Source organism: Podarcis vaucheri (assembly GCF_965113315.1).
Source record: "Podarcis vaucheri genome assembly, chromosome: 10".
NCBI classification, from domain to species: domain Eukaryota; kingdom Metazoa; phylum Chordata; class Lepidosauria; order Squamata; family Lacertidae; genus Podarcis; species Podarcis vaucheri.
The window spans coordinates 46,732,590-46,752,954 of NC_138748.1; the positions used below are offsets into that span (position 1 = coordinate 46,732,590).

Genomic DNA, 20,365 nt, shown 5'->3' on the forward strand with positions numbered 1-20,365 from the left:
GAAAAACATTGTTGTTATTGTTATTATTATTATTATTAAGATTTTTTAACTGTCCTCCACCACAAAGTCATATTTGCAAACACTCACACACACACAAACACAATTTACAATCAAAAGTCTATAGTAGGTCCCAAAACATCTTGCACAGGTGTCAAAAGCCCAGGTAAAGAGGTATGTCTTCAGCATGTAATGAAAGCTATCCAGCCAAGATGCCAGATTTAGGGGCTGCCACAGAGAATGTCTTCTGCCGAGATGCCACACTGCTGAATTTCCCAGGGTGGTGAAACTACCAAGAAGGCCTCCCCACTGCCATTCTTAACACCCAAGAGGTTCTTTAGGGCACTAGCTTCACATAAGCTATTGAACGACTTTGTGAGGAAGAATGATGTGGCATGAGAACATTTAAGCACAGCTTTCAGTGCTGATCTGGAATAGGGCAAAGGCCGAAAACAGAGGACAAAAAGCATTGGACGACAGACCGGTCACAAGGAAGACCTTGGGCTTAAGTAAATATTCAATCCTGCTCAGTATTTACATTTGTGTGTGTGTGTGTGCGTGTGTGTGTGTGTGTGTGTGATATTTCAGATGAGACCGCACCAGGCCACAACCACAACGGGAAGCTGCAAAGGTAGGCCTGTCACTTTGGGGTCACACTGGTATTTAGAATTTCTCTTCCCAGTGAGGAAGAAGAGGCTTGGAGTTCTGATGCTGGGTTACAGGTGGCTATAGAGTGCAGCCCAAGCCTTCTCCTTATGGATGTGTTGGTGCAGGGCCTCTGGGAAAAAACTACAGAGGCAAAACATGAGGCTTCACATAAGGGCTGTTCATAGGAATTTTTCTGGGGGAATGTGGCAATTGGCAAAGTAAAAGCACAGAAAGGAGGAAAGAGGCTAGTTTCTATCAAAAAGTGATAAGAATAGAGTCTGGACATTTTGTCACATATCTCAGGCCCTACAATTGCTAGAAACTTACCGGTACTCTTACTTTTAAAATGAAAGCTGGGAATTTGGAGGCTATGGTTCATTATTGGGGAGCAATTGCCCCCTTGCCTCCATGGATATCCATTCTTTTTATTCTGACTTTGCTGGCCATGAATGTGAGGAGTGATTAGTGCTGTGATTTATCAGGAACAACTGCATTATTGTGTCAGAAATAGGTTTATAGCCTTGTTCTATGCCCTTTGGCAGAGGTAGGCAATGTGGACAACAACATTATCATTGGCTATGCTGTGATGGGAGTTGTGGTCCACAACATCTGAAAGGCGACACATTGGACTTCCCCGATCAGGTGCTTTCCAGATGTTTTAGACCACAGCTCCCATTATCTGCCGACCAATGGTTGTGCCAGCTAGGCCTGGTGGGAGTCATAATCAAAGCCATATGGAAGTCACCGGGTTGGGGAGGGGCTGGTATGCACATATATTTGTGTTCTGTTGCTTCTTTTCACCCTCGGTCTGCCACATTTAATTCTAAACTCAAGGCTGGTTTTGTCATTGGGGAGAATGAGACAGACGCCTCAGGCGACAGATACTAGGGGGCAGGGAGCCGGACAGAAGAATTGTGCATGCCATATGCATCCCCTAATCTAGCCTGCTGCCCTCTGGTGGGATGGAGGACATTTTCTGTACAGGCTACAAAATGTATTGGGCCATCCCTGAGAAGCCTCAAATGGAGGTCAGATGTTGCTGTTTTGCCTCACTGACATCTTACGTGCTTATTAGTGACACTTGTGACAGTTACCTCCTGATTGGATCGGAGCAGGATTTTAGTCCAACAAAAGGCCACGTATCTTGTTTCGCAGAGGCTATATTAAGGGGTTCTCAGGTGGCGCTGTGGGTTAAACCACAGAGCCTAGGGCTTGCCAATCAGAAGGTCAGCGGTTCGAATCCCCATGATGGGATGAGCTCCTGTTGCTTGGTCCCTGCTCCTGCCAACCTAGCAGTTCGAAAGCACGTCAAGCGCAAGTAGATAAATAGGTACCGCTCTGGCGGGAAGGTAAACGGCGTTTCCGTGCACTGCTCTGGTTCACCAGAAGCGGCTTAGTCATGCTGGCCACATGACCCGGAAGCTGTACGCCAGCTCCCTTGGCCAATAAAGCGAGATGAGCGCCGCAACCCCAGAGTCGGCCATGACTGGACCTAATGATCAGGGGTCCCTTTACCTATTTGAATGGCTGTTGGGTCCAAGTCCAATTTAAAGATAAATGGCCTAGGAAGGGGACAGCAGGGGCCTGAAGTCACCCATCAGCAGTTAGACCTGGGCAGCAGACTGGGCAGGAGCACAGGTCCCCTGATCACAGTCTTCCCCACTGTGGCAAGATGTATGACTATTAAAATTATTTAAAAATGCACTCAGTCTAGTGGTGGCTGCAGATTGGGATGGGAATGTGTGGGATATACAGCTGTGAACTTATGGAGATGACATAAAATAGAGGAAGCTTTGAACCCACCTTTCCACTAAGTTATCATGGTTTTATTGTGATGATTCTGAACCTCAGCTATGGAGAAAGGAGAGGAGGCTGATACTTGCTTTGCTTGTTTGGTAGGTTGTCCACAATGGAGGGAGAGGAGCAGGAGGACCATTCAGAGGTGCAGCCTCACCAAGCCTCACACAAGCGTGGACTCTGTAACTGCCAGCAGTGCATCCCACTCTGGGTAGTCTTGGTGCTGCTGGGCTGTGCTGGAGCGCTAACTTGGTATTTCATAGGTAACTGTTTGAGTCTTTCGTTGTTCTTCTCTGGGATGGTTGGTGATCGGGGATGGGGGGGAGAAATCCCATTCGGTTCACATTTAAATGTGAATTTGCCTGATTCACACTTTCTAAAACAATTCAGGAAGTAAACACAATGATCTTTCGAAATTCACACTTATCTGAATTTTGCATCTCTCCAGCCAAGCAATGTATGAAAAAACACATAAACTGAAGTGTGCATCTAAATGCATGTCTTAGTGCAAATAACATGCAAGATTGTGTATAGTAGGACTTCACACAAAACTCTTAACAAATTTTCGTGAGGGCTGTAAAAAACAACAACACACACACACAAATGTGGAGAACTGAATTCCACTAATGTGGAGAACTGAACGTAAGAATGGGAAAATAGGAAACTGAGAGAGAAAAATCACATCCATGTTACTGATGCAGCATAGTGGGGGAATGAGGCCAGTTCAAGTGTCTCAAAAACACTTCCATCTGTTCCTGACCTGGCTTAAGCCCTCCTGTTTGCTGCTCACTTTTGACATGGTGAAGTCAACTCCTCTTTCATGTGGCTGAATGGGGAAGTGATTGTATGTCACTTAAAATGGTTTGAGGGAGAATCTGCAGCTGAGATGCAGGTCAGCTTCATGGGAAGGTTGAAGCAGTCACACAATCAGTCCACCGCACCATCATGGAAGCATCTAGGTCCAGCATTATCACAAAATATGCTAATTTAACTTAATTATAGATAGCTGGCTAGAGGAAGAATCTGATAGATATCCTGTTGGGATGGCTACATTTTAATTCGCTTAGGTAAGCAACAAGAGAAGTTGCCCCAAGCATTTTTCTCAAGAAGCACTGAAAGATACAAGTTTTGAATTTTATTATACATGAAAGAAGGGAGATTCTAAGTAAGTTACACTTGACATATTATGACAATTAGTTTAAAGATTTCAGGAATTAAACAGTTACATGTGGTTTAATTAAATACAGTATGCTGAAGTCTTATTTATATTGTGGCTAAGTACTGCAGAATTTGTTCAGTATAGCACAGTAATGATGGGGGCTGACTTTTTAGAGTGGGGGGGGGACAAGACTTGGTGCTAGAGCATCTGGCTTGCATGGAGAATGTCCCATTCTTAATCCCCATCATCTGCAGGTAGGGCTGGGAGTGCCCCCTGCCTGAAACCCTGGAAAGTCACTGCTGATTGGTGGTATTTGCAAAACCCTGGTGCAGTGCTTTGCAAGCCCCAACAATCAGCTGATGAGCAGTGCCTGCAAATTCCCTTTTGGCCTAGCCATGTCCTTACCTGTCCTTCACCTGATGTCAGGTATAGGGTGGCTCCAAGGGCCAACATGGGCCTAAGGTTGCTTACAGGGCAACGGTTCCCCATTATTGGTGTAGACAATACAGAGTTAGGCAAGGAGTCTGTCTCAGTATGAGGCAGCTACCTGTGTTCCTATGCTCGCTATAGAATTTCATAATCCGGCATTTACTGAGTATATAATTTTGTATTTTTGATTTAAAAAAAACCTTGATAAACAGATTAATGTTCTTGAAATGCATGGGGATAAAAAAAAATGTGCCTTCCTTCCTTGGCTTTCTCTTCATCTGTTTTTCATCCTCCTTGGCATTCATTTTTCCTCTCGTTTCTCCTTCCCAGCAGAGGATCCTGTTGCACCATAGTGTGCAGGAAGCCCTGCAACAAGAATGGGCTGGGCACCAGATTCTTTGGATCCACTGGTTCAAAAGCCCCACAGCCCCTTAGCTATTCACCAGGCAGGAGGTGTAACACGAAGGGAGGGAGGGAGGGAGAGAGGGAGGGAGGGAGGGAGGGAGGGAGGGAGGGAGGGAGGAAGGAAGGAAGGAAGGAAGGAAGGAAGGAAGGATTGGCTTTCTCCCCCCCCCCACCTGCTCAATTTAGCACCCTGGCCAACGCAAGCCAGCCCAGCTTAGAATGTGGCAGGGGACCTGATGCGCCACTCCCCCACCTACAGTCTGAAGTGGTACTGTCCATTCTAATACTACTTCATTCTGCAGGTTTCATTACGGTGGCCATACATCCTGCTTTGCAGATGAGGGCCTGCCATTTATTTATTTTACTTGGATCTCACCCTTCCCCACCAGCCTGGCTCCTTTGATAGATAGATAGATAGATAGATTCTTTATTGTCATTACACAAGTGCAACATTGCACAAAGTGCAACGAAATTGGATGCCATCCCTTAAAACAACAAAAGCAAGACAACAACAACAACCAAACAAACCACATTCCAGCCACACCCACACCACACCCATCAAACTCCCAGGTCACACTAACGAGTTACAGCATTCAAAAGGGCCACAGCTCTTGGATAGAAACTGTTTTTCAGTCTATTTGTCTTTGACTTGATGTTTCTATATCTTCTGCCAGAAGGCAGTAGTGCAAACAGACAGTGTCCCGGGTGAGATGAATCCTGCAGGATGTTATTTGCTTTCCTAAGACAACGGGAACCGTACAGTTCTTCCAAAGATGGGAGAGGATGACCAATAATCCTTTGGGCTGTGGTTATGACCTTCTGGAGCACCTTCCTCTCCCTAGCTGTACAACTGGAGAACCAAGCACAAATACAGTATGTAAGAATGCTCTCTATGGAGCCTCGGTAGAAGGACACCAGCAGTCTCTCACTCAGATTGTTCTTCTTTAAAAGTCTGAGGAAATAAATTCTCTGCTGGGCCTTCTTCACCAGAGCAGTGGTATGTGCGCTCCAAGTCATGCCCTGATCGATAGCTACTCCCAAAAACCTGAATTCCGCCACCCTCTCCACCCGTTCCCCGTTGATATACAAGGGCTGAATGTCCGCCTTTTTTTTCCTGTAATCCACCACCAATTCCTTGGTCTTAGCCGTATTAAGAGCCAGATTGTTCTCTCCACACCAAACACAGAGCCGCTCCACCTCGTCCCGATAGGCGGACTCATCCCCTCCTGAAATGAGCCCTACCACCGTAGTGTCATCAGCAAACTTGATGATTTTGTTGCTGGAATAGATGGCTGTACAGTCATACGTATAGATAGTGTAGAGCAGGGGACTCAACACACAACCCTGTGGTGAGCCGGTGTTAAGGCTAAGGGCTGTGGACATGTGTGACCCTACTCTAACCCTCTGGGAACGTTCTGACAAAAAATCCAAAACCCAGAGACAGGTGGAGTTGGAGAGTCCAATCGCCTCTAGCTTGGACACCAGTCTATGGGGGAGGATAGTGTTAAAAGCAGAGCTAAAATCCACAAACAGCAGCCTCACATAACTCCCCGGCTGCTCCAGATGGGACAGAGCAGCATGGAGAGTGGTATTGATGGCGTCTTCTGTGGATCTATTTGCTCTGTATGCAAACTGGTAGTTGTCAAAAGTTGATGGAAGACAGGAGATAATGTGACGGCGCACCAGTTTCTCAAAACACTTCATGATGATTGGAGTCAGTGCAACTGGTCTATAGTCATTCAAACTACTGATTGTGGATTTTTTAGGCAGAGGGACAATAGTTGACGACTTCAGGCAGGGTGGGACAATAGACTGGTGTAAGGACTTATTGAAGATCTTTGACGGAGTTGTCTGAGTGAAGTCTACCCATTTTAAGTGTGGTGCAGTGAGAGCCCCTGTGGTATCTTGGTTCCACTGTATGGAACTCATCCATGTGTCTCATCTTCCTGGCAGACTACAGACCACGCCACACAGCATCCCTGCACTTCTACTCAGGCAGCCTAAGGATCCTTAATCGACAGTTTTCCCTGGATCACGGGCGGATGGAATCCAGAGGCTTCTGGACAGAGACAACAAAGACTCAGAAGATGGTAGGGGCATGACTTCATGAGCTACAAACGGTGTTAGTGTGAGGCATTAGTACAGAGGTTATTAGTGTGCAGAATTGCCAGCTTCTCTATGGGTCCTCCTCCAGTATCTTTCAAAGCAGTTTAAGTTGTGACTTCCCCTGAGTCATTATTGGGTTTCCCCAGCAGGAAAAGCCTCGTGTGCTAAATTTATACATTTCAATCTGCAACAAAAGGCACATAAGCATGTTGATATTGCAGAGTCCTTTGCACAACGGAATGACGAACAGTACGTGCCACATGCTTAAAGTTGCTTTATTTTCAGTTCAAAGTGGAGAATATACAAACATGCATCTTGCCTCTGCTGGAGCAGAGAAGCAACTCTCCTTCTCCTCGGAATAATGAACACCGAGAGATCAGTGAAAAACAGGAAACCAGTGTACGTCACATCCAGCTTCCCATTCCCGTGGGAAAACCCAACAGTACTCTGACTGTGGAATGTAAACATTGTCTTGTGACAAGCACTTTGCTGCACAGTGAAGAGAGCAGAAACCAACATCCTCCCCCTTTCTGTGAACATCACTGGGCAGCGTGTTCGTACAATATCAGTACAAACCCAACTTCTGTACATAGGTACAGTGTTGATCCCTTGATACAATCTTGGACAATACATCAGCAGGAATTTCATTACCTGGCATATAGGACACCGTTACGAGTCCCTTCTGAATATGTTCCCTAGCATGTTGCACCTTCAACTGCAAGTGCTTCGTGCTTTGCTTACAACCTTCCGAATTCAGCAAAGCCAAACATGCTTTGTTGTCCTGGTAAACCTGGATTGGACATTTGACAGGAATTTTCATGTCTTTGCACAATTGTAACAACCATTCACAATCCTTAAGTGAATAAGACAGTGCATTCAGTTCAGCTTCACAAGTACTTAAGCTAATTGTTGTTTGCTTCTTGCATGACCAATCAAAAAGACCCTGATTGTACATGTAGCAAACTCCAGACGTACTTTTCCTGTCTGTAGTGTCACTTCCAAAACTTGCATCTGCAAAAATCTCAAGACCACCAGACTTCTGATTGTTAAATCTCAGTCTGTAATGCATAGTGCCTTTCAAATAGCGTGCTATGCGTTTCAGAGCTTTCCAATCCTTAACAGTAGGATTGTTAACTTGTCTGCTTAGCAAATTACAGCTAACAGCAATGTCAGGTCTTGAACATCTGGCAATGAAGTTTAGCTTGCCTAGCACACTTCTGTACAGTGTAGTGTCAGAAAATGCTTCTTCAGTGTCTTCTACCTGATAACCTGTTGTCATCGGTGTGTCTACAGGGTTAGCATCCATCAGGTTTAGTTTGCTTAACACATCAGCAATTTTCCTTGACTGGTGTACTAGAATGTTACCACTTTGATCTTTCTCTATTTCCAGAGATAGGTAGTTGTTTACCTCACCAAGATCTTTCATGTCAAAGTGCTCTTTCAGTTGAGCTAGGGCATTATTGTACATTGTAACATCTTTCCAAAAGAATAAAATATCATCAACATAAAACAAACAATATAGTTTCTTTTGCCCCTCCTCTTTGACAAATACACATGGATCAGCTTTCCCTTGTTGAAAACCTAGAGAAAACAATGCTTCAGTGAGTTTAGTGTGCCAACACCGTGCACTTTGTTTGAGACCATAAAGGGACTTTTTCAGAGCACAAACAAATCCCTGTTTTACCTGTACGCCATCAGGTGGAAGCATATAAAGTGATTCACCTAGAGATCCGTACAAAAATGCTGTATTCACATCGTGGTGACTAATGTGTAGATTCTCCTCTGCAGCTAGCTTGAGCATCAGCCTAATGCTCTCATATCTCACCGTGGGTGAGTAGGTCTCGTGATAGTCTTCACCTGGTACCTGTGCAAAACCTCTGGCTACCAATCTGGCTTTGTGTCTGACTATCTTGCCATTTTGATCAGTCTTCGCTTTGAAGACCCATTTGCTTCCAAGCAGTTTCATTCCTGGAACTACTGGAACTAGCTCCCAAGTTTTGTTCCTTTCTAAGGAATCAAGCTCAGCCTTCATGGCATTTAACCATGGCTCAGCTTCCTTAGAATCCAAATCCTGGATTTCTTGGAAACTTGAAGGTTCAAATACCTTCTTGGAACTTTTAACAGCTGCTACTGCTGTCTTAGCAAATTCATCAGCAAATCTCTTTGGAGGTCTGCCTTTTGTGGCTCTTTGTGACCTGCGAATCAGCCTTTGGTCTTCAACACTCTCCTCTTCCTTCTTAGGAGAAAAGTGACCTATTGTGAACAATGGTTCTTCCAATTCCTGATCAGAGCTTTCAGAGGGTCGCATAGAGGCTTTCGCACTCTTGAAATCCTCTGAAGTATCCGATTCAGTTTCAGACTCAGAATCAGAACCTTCATCAGTGGGTGTGGGTTGTTGTTGCTTATCCTCAGTCTCATCACTGTCATCAGGATAACATTGGAAAATTCCCACGTTCTCCCCCCACTTGGCATTGTACTCAACACTTCTTGTGAGCTTAATTGCCTTAGAGTCAGTCATCATTATTCTGTAAGAACCTTTCTGATAACCTAGAAAGATACCATGCAATCCACGTTTGCCTAACTTGGAGCTTTGTGGTGAGTGAATCCACATGTCAGAACCAAAAATTTTCATGTGTTTGATGTATGGTTTCTTGCCAAACATCTTCTCATACGGGGTACAACCAATCGCTGAAGATAACCTGCGATTGTAACTGTAAATAAAACACGAGAGAGCTTCGGCCCAATAACTCTCTGGAAGATTTGCATCATGCAGCAAGGTTTTTAACCCTTGAAGCAATGTCTGATTTGCCCTTTCGCAAAGTCCATTCTGCCATGGCGAGCGAGGACTGGACAAATCGTGTTGAATTCCTTTCTCAGTCAGAAAAGCTTCAAACTGCTGAGAAGTGAATTCTCCCCCGCGATCTGTGAAAAGAATTTATATCATCTTACCATGCACATTTTCCAACCAAGCACAGAATTCCTTGAACCTTGGAAAAGCCTCTGATTTCTGCTTGAGATTGTACACATAAATATACCTGGAAAATGCATCAATGAGAACCATGAAGAACCTATTTTCACCCAAAGAGGGCGATAGTGGACCAACTAAATCAGCATGAACAATCTGGTATGGTTCTGTAGCTTTCCTACTAGACACCTTACCTTTCGCAGCCATTTTCACCTTGTTTGCTGCGCATGCCTTGCACTTCATGTGGTACCTGCAGGGTTTAATAGTCATACCTTCAACCAAGGCAGGCATTTTAGATACTGCCTCAAAATGCAAATGACCAAATTTCCTGTGAAAATCATGAATACATCCTGCATGCAAACTTTTGTTAGAACCTGCAATGCAACAAGTATCATTCTGCACAACATCATCATAATACAAAACAAACAAACGATCAACACATTCAGCATGCAATACATAATCGTCTTTCTTTGTGATGGTGCATTTCTTGTTCTTGAAGGAAACGTCAATGTTCCGTTCATTCAGCTGCATCACACTTAGAAGATTGTGTGTGGCATCTGGAACATACAGTACATCCTGTATTTCTAAGTCCAAACTGTGAAGAACAACAGTTCCGTAGCCTTGACTGGGGATCGTGTGGTCATCCGCCTGGTGAATCGCACCTTCCTGCGGTGTAAAAGACACGAACAGTCTCTTATCGTTGCACATGTGGTGGGTAGCTGCTGAATCAACAACGAAGAAAGATCTAGACGTCTTCTGGACCTTTGCAACCTTTGGAGTGAAGCGTGAGACCATTGCCTTGTGCTGCGTTGTCCTGGACACCGGACCTTTGCTTTTGCTTTGGCCTTTTCCACGCGATGAGCTTCCGCTGCGCTGCTCTGTCTTGGCCCTGGGATATCTGCATTCCCTCTTCATATGGCCTAGACGTCCACACGAGTAGCATTTCACTGCCTTCAAAGCTTTGGCGCCCTCTGGTGGTTCCACTGCACTCTGGGATGACGTCTGTGAAGACTCCCCCTTATCCATGCAGCTAGCACCCCGGCGATCTGCTTCATTCTGGATCACGGCAGTAACATAGGCTACTGTGAGCTGAGCAGTTGGTTGAACAGCAATCTGAGTGGCAACGGATTCCCAACTTGGACCCAAAGAATGTAGTACCATAAAGGAATACACAGCCTCTGGAAAGTTGAGTCCTCTCTGTTGCAGCTCGTGTCTCAGATTCTGCATCTCCATCAGATGTGTACGCACATCTCCACCTTCAGCAAGAGCCATACCATGCAGCTTGGCATAGTAGTACATTGAGGAACCAGCTTCTGTCCTCAAGTGCGCTTCTCTTAAAGAGTTCCAAATTTCCTTGGCTGTGGTCTTGCCACGCAACAAACAGAGCTCTTCTGGGGATACTATCAACGTAAGCGTTCCCCGTGCTTTGGAATCCTTAGTAGCCCATTGAGCTGTAATTGGAGCTGGGGGGTTGTCTGTAATAACATTAAACAGACCCTCTCTCCGCAGAATTGCCTCTGCATAAAGTACCCACTCCGTGTAATTTTTCTTATTGAGCTTAGGAATCCCAAAAGCATCAGCCAGCTTTGCTTCAGCCATCATTGCTGCTTTAAACAAGCTGTGTCACAGTACTGCAGCTTCTTCTAAAAGCACTTTTAAAAAGTACTTTCGCTTTACCAGTCATCCAAGCCTGTGAGCTTGTGCCTTTATCTGTATCGCGGCAAAAACGGCTTTAAAAGTACAAAGTCCAGCCATGAAGCCATAAATTAGAAACTGGCAGGCTGCTCGGAGCATGAGCACATACCTTCATCAATCAAACTTGACGCGCAGAGCAGATAACGCGATCCGTTCCTCTGTACCTCTGCCGGCATTCCGACTCGACTGCTGGAGTCTTTAATCCTCAGTTTGATTTACGTCTTTCTGGGCCCGGAACCAAAATGTTGATATTGCAGAGTCCTTTGCACAACGGAATGACGAACAGTACGTGCCACATGCTTAAAGTTGCTTTATTTTCAGTTCAAAGTGGAGAATATACAAACATGCATCTTGCCTCTGCTGGAGCAGAGAAGCAACTCTCCTTCTCCTCGGAATAACGAACACCGAGAGATCAGTGAAAAACAGGAAACCAGTGTACGTCACATCCAGCTTCCCATTCCCGTGGGAAAACCCAACAGTACTCTGACTGTGGAATGTAAACATTGTCTTGTGACAAGCACTTTGCTGCACAGTGAAGAGAGCAGAAACCAACAAAGCAGCCATAGGGAGCCAAGCACCCTACTTTACAGAGGACAGTCCTCTATTTTAAGGTGTCTTCTATTTGAACACCGAAGCCCAGTTTACAGATAAAGACCCATAAGAAGGGAAAGTAGCAGACATGGCCTATTGACATGGTTAGCACCTAAACAGCAGAATGAGCAGGCCAGGCACACAGCTCACCTGGTCACAATCTTCCCTGCTATGGTAAAATGCATTGCATTGCTGCTTACATTATAGCAATTGTTTCTTTTTCATGATGTGTTTCTTTTTCATGATGCATTTGGGGCAATTCAGAAGCAGCACCCTAGAGCAGAGATTGTAAAAATAAATATGGCAATACTGGTTCATGCCTGAATGCTGAATGATAGGTGAATTATATTGTGAGAGAGACTGGGTATTATTTTCTGATGACACCATTGTCTGGTAATGACTAGAGAGCATTCTTTTACAGCTGAAAGACCTCATTCATGCCACCGATTTGGCTCCTTACTACAACTCCAGCACTGTCTATGCCTTTGGGTGAGTGAAGCATTATTAGCCTGTTTGAAAGCTGCCCTTAGAAGCTGCAGTGTGTTTATTTTACAGAGATGAAGAATCTGCCATACTTGCCCCCAAATGATTATCGGTCGTGACTTTGGGTCAATACACCTTAAAGCTGGAAATGTTTAGCTAGCTGCAGTAGCAGTGGCATGATTGCCACTATTGAAGCTGGGATAGCTCAGCTGGTAAAGCAAGTGACTCTTAACCTCAGGGTCATGGGTTTGAGCCCCATGTTGGTCAAAAGGATACCTGCATTGCATTGGACTAGATGACTCTTGTGGTCCCATCTAACTCTATGAATTTAAGATGCGCAAATGGAAAGGGAGAAGCTTTATTCTCATTGCTATTTAATATTTAATTGAAGCTGTGGAGAGAGCTCATTGGGAGTTCTGGGGCAAGGTGCCCTCAATATGTTGGTAACATTCAGCTCCATTTCTCCATAACATCTGAATCAAGAAATGCTGTGTAGACCCCTGACATGTGTCTGGACAGAGCAGTGGGATGGATGAGGGAAAATAAATGGGGCTTGAATCCTAACTGGTCCACTGCCTGCCCTGGATGGGGTTGCGCTTCCTGTGAAGGAGCTGTTTGGGCAAGGTAGCCATAGTTGCTAGAAGTGTCTTTTCCAGCTGTGCCTGAACTTTGTCCTAACACAGGAGAGGCTGGCTACAATAGTCAGGCATTGGTGACATCAAGACTGGATGACTGCAGTGCACTTTATGTGGGCTTCCCTTGAACTTGACCCAGAAACAGCAGTTAGTGAAAAATGCTGCAGCATGATTGCTGGCAGAAGGGAGGCTTTGTCAGCATGTAACACCTCTGTTCAGAGATCTGCACTGGCTGCTGATATGCTACTGGGTCCAGAGGTGGAGCTAGCTGCTCTGGCACCCAGAGCAGCCCATGGGGGCAGGGCTAGCCGCCCACGGAGGTGCATCTGCAGCGGCACAAGTCCCAGGGGTTGTGCTGGCAGCGGGGAGCATCCTAGGGGGGTGCCCCAGTGACGGTGCGTGTCCCGGGGGGCGCCCGTGGCAATGTCACCCCCCCATGGCACCCAGGGAGGACCACCCCCACTGCCTCCACCACCCCTACCTTTCTCCACTACTGACTGTGTCAAGTTCAGGATGTTACCATTGCTATGTAACGCCTTTAATGTATTGGGAACAGTTTACTTGCAGGAAGACTTCACCCTACATGTGCCCATTTGACCGCTTTGATCTACAGAACTCGTTCTGCAGTTGTAAGAAACTGATATTTTAGTGTGGAAGCACCTGCACTTGGAACTCCCTGCCAAATTGAAATCAGGCAGGCCCTTCACTGAACATTTTTCAGCACCTGCTTAAATTATATTTTTGTTTAGCAAGCCTATCCAGGCATGTAGATGTTTCCACATTTTAATTTCTTCTATTGTTAATTTTAATTATGTTTAATGCTTTTGCGTGCTGAGGTCCCCCAAAACACCCCATCCCCAATAACTCACACTTCACACATAATTTTTGTTTAAGGTTTTTGGCATAATTTTGGCCACAACTTTATTATCATACATAAACTGTGAGTGGTTGCTTAGGCATTGGTTAAGACTATCTGTCCCCCCGCCTTGGGGACAGGACTGACTTCCGGATTCCAGCGGAAGCCAGTGTGGAGGAACAAGTTCCGGGATAACTGGAGCTGCGACACAGACCCTCAGCTTCTCCCCACATGCTCCCAGGGGCTTACGCGGCCCAAACCCGATTCCAGGGGTTTGGACAAAAGGATGGTAAGCCCCTGAATTCCTTTAACGGAATTTCCGTGCAGCAGCATCACTTGAGGGGCAGGCACAGCCAATCCATACCCCTCCACCAACCAATTTAAACCAATGCCTAACCGCCACCCGAGCCCTTACGCTCGCCGCCAACCACTCACAAACTTAAACACTCCCGCAACTTAGCCACCACTGACCTCAACCATACATCATTCCCAACTGAGGTAAGATGAACCCCATCTGACCTATAGCAATCAGTGGCTTTAACATTGATATCTGGGTGGGGAATCACAAGCCCACCCATATCAGACACCAGCTTGCTCGCAGCTGAATTTATACGCTTTCGCACCCTTTCGGTGGCCACAGGGCAGGGACTACCCCTCCAGATGCAACGCTGAAGCAACTGGGACCAAATAATCTTAGTAGCAGGCACCAAGGCTGCCAAGTCCCTCAAATCCTGCAAAATAATAGCACGTAAAACATAACATGACGAGGAAACCATATCATTTTCCCCCAGCTGCACCACAATCCCTGTTGGGGGGCCCTCCAGCAGAACCCGCCTCTGCATGAGCGGTAAGAATTCCTTCCACAGCATCCCCCTTCTGGCGATCCAAGACACTTGCACGTGCTGAGGAAGGCCAAGGCCAGCTCCCAATTCGGATTGCCGAGCTCTGCAAGCAGCCCAATGCACAATACTGTGCCCCACTATCCAGACCCGGATGGTGGGTAGACCTAGGGTAAAACAACATATGTGAGTACATGAAGTCAGCATTATTTCCGCACATAACCCCTGTATGCGCCCGACTTCCAACGCCCCAGGTCCTTTATCCGTTTCACCGACAAGCCCCAATGGGCAGCTGTCGTTGCCGCCCCAATCCTAAAGGAATGCGGAGCAAATTCAGATGCTGCATGGCCACAGGCAGCCACGACCTTTCTCAAAACACCGGCGAACTGATGGCGCGCCAGCGGCCGCCCATCTTCGTGAATGAGCAAGGGCCCCCCTCCTGGGGGTCGCAAAGCCATATATTTCTGGAGATCCTTAACTGGGCAAGGGCCCCCCATCCCAGTTGCCGGGAGCCGAAGAACTGCTCCCCTACCCAGCTGATCAGTCTTGGAACTCCTGACATGGACCTGCAGTTCCGACTGAGACAGGCTCACATCCTGTAGCAACAAGCCTCTAGAACCTCCATCCTGTTTAGGTTCAAACACCACCTCCCCAACTCTTAGGGCCCCAAAAAAGGCTAGCGAATAGGCTGCGGAAAACAACCGAGCCTCAAACCTGGACCAACAGATGCCTTTCAATTTACTTCGCATCTTGGTCAACAAACTAAACGTTATAGGCCTCCTTGTGGCTGGCCTGGAAGGGCGAAGACGCCCCCAACCTTCCAAAGCCTTGCGCACCACAAACTTCCCACAAGGATCATTATTAAAATAAACCTTGCTGAAGAAGGATATTGCGGCTGCATGCAGCCTCAGGGTCCTGGGCGCCCGCCGCATCTGAAACAAATGTGCCAAATATTGGAGCACTTGTGCGGAGGAATGAGATGTGCGCGTTTCCCCTACCACTGACCGCCCAGTAAAGTGCAAAAAATCGGTCCAAGCCTTCTTATAGGACCGCATAGTGGAGGGGGCAACAGATGCAGCTACTCCCTGTAAAACTAAGTGCTGCCAAGGTTCCAGAGATGATCCGGGAAAAATTCCGGACGGTCTCGAGCCACTGGCGCCAGGGACCTGAACCGCTCCATCTGAAAACGGGACAGAGCATCGGCAATCTCGTTAGATACTCCAGGTACAAAACGAGCTGAAAATACAATATTAAAACGCAAGCAATGCAAAACAAAACCCCTCAGCAGTGCTGACACCCTAAGCGATCGTGAAGACTGCTTGGCAAGCACGTTCACCACCGCCATGTTATCCGTCCAAAAACATACACGCCGGTCCCTGAAATGCTCGACCCATAAATGGACCGCGACTACAATAGGAAAAAACTCGAGAAAAGTTAGGTCTCGAGTTACAGCTCCCCCACGCCAGGCCGGAGGCCAACGCTCAGCACACCACCTGCCGTCCCAATACAAACCAAAGCCCAATGACCCTGCCGCATCAGAGTGCACCTGAAAATCATTACGCAGATTCAAGGTGTCCTGCCAAAGTGACACCCCGTTGAATTCCTCCAGGAATTCCAACCAAATACGAAGATCAGCACGCACTTGGGCTGACAGGCGCACTCTATGCCTCGGGGACCTCAAACCAGACATTAGTCTGGCCAAACGTGAACAGAAAGGTCGCCCCGGAGCGACCACCCTGCAAGCAAAATTCAGGTGGCCCAGCAACGACTGCAGTTGTCGCAGGGTAACCTTTTTCAAGGGAATGAGGTCAGAAATGATGCTTCTCAGCGTGAGGATCTTATCTGCCGGCAAACTTGAAGTTTGCGCCACCGTATCCAAGAGAATACCCAGGTAAGTCAGCTGCGTAGAAGGACCTTCAGTCTTCTCCGCAGCTAATGGTACGCCCAGTTCCCCAGTTAAGGCCCTGAAGGCCTCCAGCAACACCACACAGTCACCAGTATCACTAGCAGAGGCCAATAAATAATCATCAAGATAATGAGTGACCCCGCCCAAACCGGTTCTTTTCCGCAGGGCCCAGTCCAGAAAGGAACTAAAACACTCAAAGGCAGCACAGGCTACTGAGCAGCCCATGGGCATGGCCTTGTCGAAGTAAAATTCCCCCTCAAACTGAAATCCCAACAGCCAGAAGTCATCCGGATGAATAGGCAGCAGCCGAAATGCTGACTCAATGTCGCATTTGGCTAGCAGGGCACCCTGCCCGTACTTCCTTATCATCTTGATCGCTTGATCAAGCGATGCATACTGTACAGAGCAAAGCTCCGAGGGGATAACATCATTTACTGATGTGCCTCTAGGATGAGAAAGGTTGTGGATCAGGCGAAATTCCCCCGGAGCTTTTTTAGGAACTATGCCTAAGGGTGAAATATGAAGATTGGGAAAGGGGGGCTCAGCGAAAGGGCCGGCCATACGTCGCAACGCCAATTCTTTCCTAATTTTCCTACGCGCAACCTCGGGCATTTCCCTCACAGACTTCTGGTTTGAAGGGTTCCTAGCTACAGGAGTTGACGCCACTGGGATTCGAAAACCCAGAGAAAAACCATCGCGCAAATAAGACGCTGCTTCCTGCAGAGGGTATAACTGTAACCATGACAACAACGGCTGTAGCTTAACCGGGGTATAAGCTAAAGAGGAAAGAACACTATTTTCCTGCCCCAGAGACTGTCGCCTGAGGTGCGGCCTTTGGGGGCTGCTGAGAGCCCCCCCCTTTTCGAAAGGGCCGTCGAACCCCTGCACAAGAAGATGCCGGATGGTTCCCTGAACACTTCTCACAACTATGAGAATACCTGCAGAACTGGCGCTGACAGGTACCCTTGTTAAAATCCCAACAAAAGAACCTGCGACCCGTCTTAGCTGGCACTGCCTTTGGTTTCTGCACTTCGGGGACCTTATTATCGATGCGTGGTGCCACATAAGTAGTCCAGACATCTAAATCCTTACGATCCCAGCGGGCAGTGGGAATCTTAGCGGCCCTGCGTCTGAAATTCTCATCATAGGAAATCGCAGCGGACGCTCCAGCCATCGTGAATGCTGAACGTACTATGGACAAATAAACCCAAAGGTGCATGGATCTCCGCGGGTAAGCCGCTGCCACCACTCCAGCGAACACCTGGAAACTATCCAACCATCGCTCGAAGGTCCTTTCCGCCTTCTGCACAACCACCCTCCTCTTTGAGGCTGCCACACCCTTATCCTGTGCGTCCTGGCTCTCCTGAGGGGGTGCCAAACTAAATATATCAATATAACGGCCATCCAGGATCCTGGATCGGAGTTTTGTGGGCAAGTGGGCCCCGGGAATAATGTCCCTAGCCGAGTTGGTGGATACTTTCACATCAGGCATCAGGACCCCATCCCGACAATCCTGAACCGCCCCATACTTCGCCCTGTGGGAGTTTGCCCTCCGCTCCCAAGCCCACTTCGGGAGGCCCGAGGTCTCCCCAAAGCCCCAGTACAGCTTAAGCGAAGATTCCTCATCGCTACTGGAGGTTTGAGACGAAGTACCTGCGGAAGACGACGAAGTGTCCCTCCGACTCCTCTTGGCACGCCTCTTAGACTTCTTTTTTCGGCGACGTAGCCCGCCAGAAGAAGACTTCGGCGGTGGAGGAAGGCTGTCCTCCACAGAGGACTCAGATCCATCGCCCTGCAGCATCCCATCACCATGCCGGACAGCACCTGGGACTGACTGGAAAGAGACAACTTGTGAGTGACCTGTGTCCGACCCTACTACAGTTGCAGCCTGTACCACTGAACCCCGAGCCGCCCGTAACCTTACAGAAGCCCTACGTCCCTTTGGATGCCTGGCACGCCCCCGCACCCTTGGCGCAGCAGCCCGAGACACAGGTAGAACCGGTGACTGGGTCAATTGGGTATTAAGTAAATCCCCCTCAGCCGACAAGTTCCCCCCCTCATCTTCGCTAGATGATGAAGCCGGAGAAGAAGCACCAACAGGGGGAGCCAGACTCGCAGAGGAAGATGCTGGAGTTGAACAGCGTTGAATTAGGCCGTCCATCTCGGCCTCCACACGTGCCAATGCGACCGGGTCACTAGCCAAACCAGTGACCATAGATTGAAGGCGTCTAAGCGGTTGACTTGGTTCAGGCGATCGAAGAGCCTGAGAAGGGCCTTTTATGGGCCGCTTCGCTGAAGACGCGGGTCCGGGCCTCTTTGCTGCCTGCTTCTTAGGAGCCATACCTACTACCAAGAAAGACAATCAGTAAATTAATTGCAAGCAACAAACAATGGTTTTCCCCAGCAAATAAGCTAAAACCGTTAAATGACTTCAATATCCTGAGTGGGGGTGCACTTCAGCCGCTCACCAGCAGGTGGCACCCCCAGCCGAGCAGGCTGAGTATCAGCTGCAGTTACGATACACGGCCACTAGAGGCCAGCACCCTTCGAAGAAACGGCCAATAAAATGGCGCTCCCGCCAAATATGCTTAAAGGCCTACACCACCTCACCAAGGCCTACCTCTCCCCACTAGGCCTGAATTAGGCCAAAACCGGCCCACAAAAAGGCCGACAAGGCCAGCGGCCGCGCTAAGCGCCGTCAGCCACCGCAGCTCCGCCCACGCCGCTCGCCCTACCGTGGATGGCCTGGCTAAGGCCGCGCCTCGTGCCCACAGCGCCCCCGCTGCTCCGCCCGCTATGGGGGGGGAGGGGAAGCGCAGTGGCCGCGGCGCCCCAACGGCCGCCCCGGGAACAAGGCCGACACGCCGGCCGCCTCGCAACCGTCGGGGGGGGGAACCACGGCAAAACCCCCTCCCACGGAACCAGCAGGCCCCAAGGCCCGAGCGCGAAAGCGCCAATTGGCGGCTCGGAAGGCGCCCGCGCGGCACCCCTCCCCTACCCAGGCCGCCCTGCCGAGCAGGACGTGCCGGGCGCGCAGGGAAAGGCCGTCGCCAAGAGAGCGACGACGGGGCCTCGGACACACCCAAGCGGCACAGTCAGGGATCGAGCAGGTACAGTGACGAAACAAAAGGAAAAGAGCGGGGGGGGAGGAAAGGGCCCCTGTCGGCCCCAAAATAAAATCAAATTAAATAAACTGCCCTACCAGCCTCCCGAGGCCAACCGGTGCCCGGGAGCAAGGTCAGCGGCACCCGCAACAGCGGGCAGGGCGAGTGCCCACCTTTGAAAGCCTCAGCCGCGGATCAGGCCGCGAGGCTCGGGCCTGGCGCCCCCCCCCCCGGCCCCCAAGTCCGAGGCCCCGGGCAGAAGGCAGGGATAAATAAAATACTAAGAAGCAAAGAACCAGGAAATTAAAAGGAAATTGAGAAAAACTATAAGGAAATGAAGAGGGTAAATAAAGGGAAGAATAGGAATTAGGCTTATACAACCAGTCCTTCGCTGTGTTCTGATCCGATGCCCACAGCAAAAGAGAAAGCCACTCTCTGTGGGCCTTGCTTAAATATCCTCTGATCTCCACCCCCAAATTGGCAACATACTATTTGCCCCAGCAACACCAACACCAATCCTGGCCAAATGCCTTCCCACGATTCTGCCTGGCAACTAAAGGGTGCTTTGCCTGGCCCCAGCCGCAACACGTGCTCTCCCTTAGTGAGAACACGCTTTGCGGGGGGGGGGGTATCAATGCTTTTAATACTTCCTGTAAACCACATAGAGGCTTTATTGCACTCAGGTAAAGGTTAAGGTACCCCTGACCATTAGGTCCAGTCATGGATGATTCTGGGGTTGCGCACTCATCT

General features: G+C 48.4%; 1 protein-coding gene across 1 annotated transcript in view; it reads left to right on the forward strand.

Moving 5' to 3' along the window:
- Positions 1–585: 585 nt before the first annotated feature.
- TMPRSS6 (transmembrane serine protease 6) overlaps positions 586–20,365 on the forward strand; it is a 42,314-nt gene continuing 22,534 nt past the window's right edge. The window contains exons 1-4 of the mRNA XM_082241419.1: positions 586–628; positions 2,545–2,705; positions 6,389–6,525; positions 12,214–12,281. Of these exons, the coding sequence (XP_082097545.1) occupies positions 2,555–2,705; positions 6,389–6,525; positions 12,214–12,281 (356 nt within the window). The 5' untranslated portion in view covers positions 586–628; positions 2,545–2,554. The remainder of the gene's footprint in view (positions 629–2,544; positions 2,706–6,388; positions 6,526–12,213; positions 12,282–20,365) is intronic.